This window comes from Oncorhynchus clarkii, chromosome 18 (assembly GCF_045791955.1).
Source record: "Oncorhynchus clarkii lewisi isolate Uvic-CL-2024 chromosome 18, UVic_Ocla_1.0, whole genome shotgun sequence".
NCBI classification, from domain to species: Eukaryota; Metazoa; Chordata; class Actinopteri; order Salmoniformes; family Salmonidae; genus Oncorhynchus; species Oncorhynchus clarkii.
The window spans coordinates 22,687,121-22,695,108 of NC_092164.1; the positions used below are offsets into that span (position 1 = coordinate 22,687,121).

At 48.7% G+C, this 7,988-nt stretch overlaps 1 protein-coding gene across 1 annotated transcript; it reads left to right on the forward strand.

Moving 5' to 3' along the window:
- The first annotated feature begins 816 nt into the window (after positions 1-816).
- Positions 817-7,338, forward strand: LOC139373211 (desmin-like). The gene is made up of 9 exons (XM_071113429.1): positions 817-1,518; positions 3,186-3,246; positions 3,625-3,720; positions 4,564-4,725; positions 4,878-5,003; positions 5,331-5,551; positions 6,009-6,052; positions 6,368-6,456; positions 6,774-7,338. The coding sequence occupies exons 1-9, from the start codon at positions 905-907 to the stop codon at positions 6,813-6,815; spliced, it is 1,455 nt and encodes a 484-aa protein (XP_070969530.1). The 5' UTR covers positions 817-904; the 3' UTR covers positions 6,816-7,338.
- Positions 7,339-7,988: the final 650 nt, after the last annotated feature.

Here is a 7,988-nt window from a genome sequence, read left to right on the forward strand (position 1 = left end):
GGGTTGAGCTGGGGTGTGGACATGAAGCTAGGGTTATGGTTGAGGCTAAGGTTAGGGTTGAGCTGGGGTGTGGACAAGAAGCTAGGGTTATGGTTGAGGCTAAGGTTAGGGTTGAGCTGGGGTGTGGACATGAAGCTAGGGTTATGGTTGAGGCTAAGGTTAGGGTTGAGCTGGGGTGTGGACATGAAGCTAGGGTTATGGTTGAGGCTAAGGTTAGGGTTGAGCTGGGGTGTGGACATGAAGCTAGGGTTATGGTTGAGGCTAAGGTTAGGGTTGAGCTGGGGTGTGGACATGAAGCTAGGGTTATGGTTGAGGCTAAGGTTAGGGTTGAGCTGTGGTGTGGACATTAAGCTAGGGTTAGGGTTATGGTTGAGGCGGGGTGTGGACATGAAGCTAGGGTTATGGTTGAGGCTAAGGTTAGGGTTGAGCTGGGGTGTGGACATGAAGCTAGGGTTATGGTTGAGGCTAAGGTTAGGGTTGAGCTGGGGTGTGGACAAGAAGCTGAGCTGAGGTCTAGCTGGCCACTGTGAGCTCAGTCAGGCTGCTGTGACGGTCAGGGTGGACACAGCCTCCCAGAACCCTCCTGTCACTCTGGAACACAATCTGAACCAAATACCAGACCCCACACCAGGACCTGTGACAGTCCATTCTGGAGAGGGAGGGAGGGGGGATGAGAGACAGAGAAGGGAAGAATTGGAGTAAAGACGGAAAGAGGGGAGGGTATATAGAGGATTTGAGGGAGGGGCTATGAGGGGGTAGGTACTACAAATAGCCAGAGTGAGTTCTGTGTGTCCCTCAGTCAGCCTCCCTGCTTTAGTCCACTCCAGCAGCCATCCCAGACCCTTCTCCTGCTCCAGCCCAGACCCTTCTCCTGCTCCAGCCCAGACCCTTCTCCTGCTCCACCATGAGCTCCTACCGCTCCTCTGCTCAGTCGGCCCAGTCTGGCTCCTCCTCCTACCGCCGCACCTTTGGCGCAGGGTACAGCCCTGCCATGTCACATTCCCTCTACAGCAGCCGGGGCTCGGGCGGGGGCCTCGGACTCGGACATGGCGGCTCCGGGCACATCTCCTCCCGGGTCTACGAAGTCACCAAGACCTCCGCCTCGCCCTCTTACTCCGGCTACCGCACCTCGTCTCACTTCGGCGGACCTGTGATGTCATCAACCGCACACGGTTCGCGGTCCTACGCGGGGATGGGGGAGACGCTGGACTTCAGCCTGGCCGACGCGCTGAACCAGGAGTTCCTCCACACGCGCACCAACGAGAAGGTCGAGCTGCAGCACCTGAACGACCGCTTCGCCAGCTACATCGAGAAAGTTCGCTTCCTGGAGCAGCAGAATGCTACGTTGGTGGTGGAGATTGAGAGGCTGCGGGGGCGTGAACCCACACGCATCGCCGACCTGTACGAAGAGGAGATGAGGGACCTGCGTCGCCAGGTGGAGGCCTTGACCAATCAGAGGAGCCGTGCCGAGGTGGAGAGGGACAACCTGGGAGAAGACTTGGACAAACTCAAACTCAGGTAGGAAAGAGGGGGAGAAGGGAGGAAGAGAGGCGAGAGGAGCAGGATGAGGGGGAGTGGAAGGGAAGGAGGGGGTAGGAGACTGAGGAAGAGCAGGGGGAGAAAGAGGGGAGAAATATGGCAACTAGAAGTTACTGTAAAACTACTGATGTAAATAGAACTTCATAAATACATTTGATTGATTGAATAATTGCTCAGTTGATGTTAGACTACAGGGGTGTAGTTTCTGATTGGTGGATACGTGGATGAAGGAGAGGATAATGGGTAAGATTAGAGAGAGGAGAACTCTAGGAGTGTAGATCCTAGTGTAAAGTAAGCGTGACATTTCAGCCACCAAAAGCAGCACTGATATCATGGCTGGTTCATGCATACAGTCCCCTGGGATTTCAGTCAGTGCCTCTCGATTAGCTGTTGGGGTTTAGCTGGTTTGTTTGTTGTGGTTACAGCAAGTATTTTAAAACTTGGTCATATCGCTCAGTACAAGTGGACTGATTGTGAAGTGCTGTTGAAGACGTTGTGCATTTGGATTCTTACTGCAAGTAAAATAGGTCAGGTTTTATCAAATGTGTGATAGTCTTACTGCCATTTGCATAGCTGCGCGATCAGCATGCCCCCTCTGCTGTTGAAGTGTAGGCCTGGATGACATATTAAATACGCAGTGCATGTGTGGGGCTGAGCGGCAGCACAGAATCTTCCGTGGCGTTCTCATTCAACCCGTGAACTAGGAGAGAAGCGCTAGCGATTAATAAAGACTGGCGAATAAAGAAAGAGTCTTGTCCCAACTCCAGTGGACCTTTAAGTCAACAAGATCCGTCCCCCACCTAGCATCCTTCTGAAGGACTAGACCCAGCCTCCTTCTGAAGGACTAGACCCAGCCTCCTTCTGAAGGACTAGACCCAGCCTCCTTCTGAAGGACTAGACCCAGCATCCTTCTGAAGGACTAGACCCAGCCTCCTTCTGAAGGACTAGACCCAGCCTCCTTCTGAAGGACTAGGCCCAGCATCCTTCTGAAGGACTAGACCCAGCATCCTTCTGAAGGACTAGACCCAGCCTCCTTCTGAAGGACTAGACCCAGCCTCCTTCTGAAGGACTAGACCCAGCCTCCTTCTGAAGGACTAGACCCAGCCTCCTTCTGAAGGACTAGACCCAGCCTCCTTCTGAAGGACTAGACCCAGCCTCCTTCTGAAGGACTAGACCCAGCCTCCTTCTGAAGGACTAGACCCAGCATCCTTCTGAAGGACTAGACCCAGCATCCTTCTGAAGGACTAGACCCAGCCTCCTTCTGAAGGACTAGACCCAGCCTCCTTCTTACATTAGGGTATGGTCTAAGCCTCTAGCCCTTACAGAGGCATGTCCTTACTGTCGCCACGGGTCCGACTCTATAAAAGGCCAGGAATTAAAACATCTGTATTCAGACAGATACAATCCAGATCTGGCCATCTGTCAGTACGGCCTTTTGGCGTCTACAGCTGGAATTCAAAATGTTAGATCCACACGGCAGTCCTAAACTATTTCCGGGTGGCAAATCACTTGTTATTAGACAGGTGAAGTGCCTAGTTAAATAAAGGTTAAATCAATTAAAAAATACAAAATGAAAGGTGCGGACACATAAAAGACACAATTGTGATCGGGTCTCACTCCATCTCTTTGTCCGACTGTGTTTCCAGGCTGCAGGAAGAGATCCTTCAGAGGGAGGACGCAGAGAACAACCTGGCTGCTTTCAGAGCTGTGAGTCCAACACTATTAAATCAACACAGGTTATGAATATGATAACGTGTTCATGTCTCACCACTAGTATTTTCCTTCCTTTTCATCGAAATGCAGACCGGATCGTCATTTGAACTGCCACCCCGCTGGGCACAGACGTCAGTCGGTTTAACGCTAAGATCGTTTTGACTTCTCAGCTAAAATAAATCACTATATCATTGAATTTAGGTTCAAAGTTGGGTGAAAAAAAAACCCAAATGCCCTTAGTTTTCCACGCTGATTCAAAGTCATCACATTTATTTTGGAGGGTTGAAGTGACGTGGGAACAATGTTGATCCAATCAGTTTTTGCCCAGTGAGATCTGTTGAATTCATCTCGTCTAACGTCTGTCGGTTCTAGGATGTTGATGCTGCCACTCTGGCCCGTCTAGACTTGGAGAGACGCATCGAGACCCTACAGGAGGAGATCGCCTTCCTCAAGAAGATTCATGAGGAGGTATGTTACTCAAGTCTGTGTATTTTAATGTGCTATGTGTTATTACAGTTGGTCTGTCTGTCTGTCAGTGCATCTGGTCATTCCATCTGTCTGTCTCTCTGTGGTAGGAATGAACAAAAACACACACACACACACATAAAAACAGACACATCACACAAACACACACACACACACAATCTCTGCAGGCGCAGTGGGCAGTTGGCACTGGGCCTGTGGGCTGCTGTACAAGGTCTGTGTAATCTCCTACAACAGACTCATTACTCTCTGAGACAGGAGTGGATACACACAAATCAAATCAAGGTTTGTGTCACATGCTTTGTGAACAACAGGTGTGGACTAACAGTGAAATGCTGACTTGCCGACCCTTCCCAGCAACGCAGAGAGAAAGAAAATATTCAAACGATAGAAAAGTCAAACGCGTGATAATAGATACACGATGAGTGACGATAACTTGGCTGTATACAAGGGGTACCAGTACTGAGTCCATGTGCAGGGGAACAAGGTCATTGAGGTAGATAGGTACATATAACTAGGAGTAAAGTGACAGATCATAAACAGTAGCAGCAGTGTACGTGATGAGTCTAAAGGAGCAATGCAGATAGTTAAATAGTTAACCAATAGCTAACACAGACTAACTATTTAGCAAACACTCATACTGTTTTATAAAAGGTCAAGCAACACTATTTGTGTGGGTGTGTGTGTATGTGCCTCTTAACAGACAATGGAGAAGAGAAATCTGCAGAAACCTTAACCTATCGACCTCCCCCCTCCTCTCTACTTCACCTCACCCTCCCTCTTCTCTACCTCTCCCCACCTCCACCTCCCTCCACACCTCACCTGCAGGAGATCCGTGAGATGCAGTCCCAGATGCAGGAGACCCAGGTGCAGATCCAGATGGACATGTCCAAGCCGGACCTGACAGCTGCCCTCAGGGACATCAGGGCCCAGTACGAGGGCATCGCAGCCAAGAACATCTCGGAGGCCGAGGAGTGGTACAAGTCTAAGGTGATTGGGGGGTGGGGAGACAGAGAGGAAGGGGGAGAGAGGGGGGATGGGGATTGGGAGATTGATAGATAGAGAATAGAGAGATCAATCGGGGGGGGGGGGGGGGGCGCGCAATTACTGTGACGTCAGATAAAGTGATGTACTTCCTGTAGGTGACAGACCTGAACCAGGCGGTGAACAAGAACAACGAGGCTCTGAAGCAGGCCAAGATGGAGACCATGGAGTTCAGACACCAGCTCCAGTCCTACACCTGTGAGATTGACTCACTTAAAGGCACCGTAAGTCTCTGTCTGAATACTATCCTCACGACACCCTTTATTCCTCCTCAAATCCTTCTGTTCTTTCATAAGTCTTACCACCACGCTTTCATTCCTTTCCTTCTCATTTTCTTCACTTTGTCCTTGCCTGGTCTGCAAGTTCACTTCCAAGAAACATGACGACACACTTCTCCATGTCAATCTCTTTCTCTAATTTCTCTCCCCCTCCTTTTCTCCCCCTCCCCTCTTCCACCCTCTCAACTCCTCCACCTCCACCTCACCCCCACCCTCCTCCTACCACTCTCCCACTCTCCCATCCTCCCCCTAACCCCCTCTCCCTCCCGGCAGAACGAGTCTCTGATGAGGCAGATGAGAGAGATGGAGGAGCGCCACGGGCGGGAGGCCGGCGGGTTCCAGGACACCATCTCCCGTCTGGAGGCCGAGATCGCCAACATGAAGGATGAGATGGCCAGGCACCTGAGAGAGTACCAGGACCTGCTCAACGTCAAGATGGCCCTGGACGTGGAGATAGCAACCTACAGGAAACTGCTGGAGGGAGAGGAGAGCAGGTATGGAGGGAGAAGAGGAGAGAGAGGAATGAGGAGAGGAGAGCAGGTTCGATTGGGGGGGTGACAGAGAAGCAGGAGGAGGGAGGCAGGACAAAAGAATAGAGGAGGGCAGGAGAGAGGAAGGGATAGAGGTGAAAGGGATAGAGGAGGGCAGGAGAGATAGATAGATTGGAGAGAGAGAGGAGAGAGAGAGATAGAGGGCAGGAGAGATTGAGAGGGAGGAGGGCAGGAGAGATGGAGCGATAGAGGAGAGCAGGAGAGATGGAGCGATAGAGGAGGGCAGGAGATAGGGGAAAGGAAGAGAAGACAGTGGCAGGGGGTTGAAGGAGGGCTGAAGGAATAGAGTGAGGAGAAAGGAGGAGAGTGCTGAGGACAGAGGGGTGATGGATTATCTTGTATGACAACGGTATTTGGTATCACTGCTAAAAACTGACATCCCCCTTCTCTCCCTCTGTAGGATTTCCCTGCCCATACAGAACTATTCCACCATGACTTTCCGTGGTAAGAACACACACACACACACACACACACACACTATGCATTTGTCAAAAACTGCTGCAAAATAGATGAGTTACAGCATCACGCCACAAGAGGGCACAATTGATACAAGTAGCTAAGTCTTTTGCAGTTTACTTCAGCAGAAATCGAAAGTGACAGGATGGAACTTCAAATGATCCTCACTTGACCCCTCACTGCTGATGCATAAATAGAACCATTCATTAATTGATTTTAAGGGGTGACACAAAATTGAAAAAGGTGAACAGAGTTGTTGTAAAGATGATGAATATTTAATTTTACGGTTGTCTGTCTGGACAGAAACGAGCCCAGAGCATCATCATCGCGTTGCTGAGTCACACTCAAAGAAAAGTGTCCTTATCAAGACCATCGAGACCCGCGACGGAGAGGTAACACACACACACACCCACCCTGACAGACACACACCTGTTTGTAGTGTGAACCTAGAGACACCCAGACTTGTATTTGAGAGAAAATCTAAAACTCCTCTCCTCCCGTTGACAATGTAAATCCACCGAAGGTTTCCGTTCCACCCGACTCAAGTTCTCACAAGCCATACTGTTCTATCAACACACATTGTAGCTTTACCTTGCACCTGTATCTTTCCTAATAGTATAACAGGCTTGTTATCTCACTTCTGATACACCAATCTCCAGCTTTCTTTTCCTCAAGATACAGTAAATGTCTCCTTTGTCTCCCCCTATAGGTGGTCTCTGAGTCAACACAGCACCAGCAGGATATCATGTAACAGACAGCAGAAGAGAAGATGAAGACCGCGGGAAGACAACAAGACGAAATTAAAAGGACTTTAACAACTCACCCTGGTGGCCCTTAGCTGTTCTTATTTGAAAGACGTTAAGTGTTTTAAAGACACAAAGGTCGTTCCCTCGAGTTAAATGGTCAAAAAGCTGGGTGACTTCAAGTTCGAGCCGACCTGTTTGTAACTTCCTACTACATCTATGTGCACCGTTTGCCTTTATTTATGACTATATATATATATGATACTGTACGTTCTATCACAAGGCTGACGTTAGTATGAGGAGGGTTCTCAATGGACAGAGAGACAGAGGAGAGGGGTGAGAAGGGAGAGATGTGTCTAGGGAAAAGGAGATGTGTGTGGGGGGGGGGGGGGGGGGTGAAACAGGTGAGACAATATGAAAGATGGAAAGAGGGAATATGGAATGAGAGTGAGGCTGACAATCGCTTATGCTGTTCTGAATGGTGGGCCTATAGGTTGGTTAACAAATAAAACAAACAGCGACACACGGTCACCAGATTCAGTCTGCCAGTCTCTGTACCTGTCTATCATGTTCTCTCTGTGTGTGTGTGTGTGTGTGTGTGTGTTGAATTAACAGCCAAATACATTGTAGAATCACTTTGTTTATCATATATAGGCCCATAAAAACACATGCTTTAATAATAATAATAATAATAATAATTATACTTTTAATAGGAAGCATGGAATATCACCAGCCTACATTTATGAGGCTGCACTCCTGAAGTCAAAAGATGTCAATAAATTACCTGATAAATAAATATACATACAGTACTTCAGAAAGGACACATTATTTCATATAAATAAAACCAAGTATCCTAAAATAAACCCATGAGAAAAACTAAAACAATCAAATTAAGCAAGAAATACAAGGAAAAAAGTACTGTAACAGTGTTTATGTACAAGACAGAAGGTCAGAAGAATGCACACCGGAGGGAGACAGTGAGGAGTTACACATCTCTACTGTTTGTGCTGTACCGCCATCTCTGTCATAGCCTGGTCCCAGATCTGCTTGTGCTACCAAGCCAACTCCTTGTCACTCATTGTCATGCTAAAGCATGTTTGACAAGACATTGAGTGGCAAGGAGTTGACATGATGGCTTAAACAAGACTGGCACTCAGGCTATTTTGCTAACACTTCCTATG

Coding starts and splice junctions, on each gene's coding strand:
- LOC139373211 (XM_071113429.1), top strand. CDS start 905: ATGAGCTCCTACCGCTCCTCTGCTCAGTCGGCCCAGTCTGGCTCCTCC. Junction 3,247..3,624: donor ACCTGGCTGCTTTCAGAGCT/GTGAGTCCAACA, acceptor TGTCGGTTCTAG/GATGTTGATGCTGCCACTCT. Junction 5,552..6,008: donor CTGGAGGGAGAGGAGAGCAG/GTATGGAGGGAG, acceptor CTCCCTCTGTAG/GATTTCCCTGCCCATACAGA.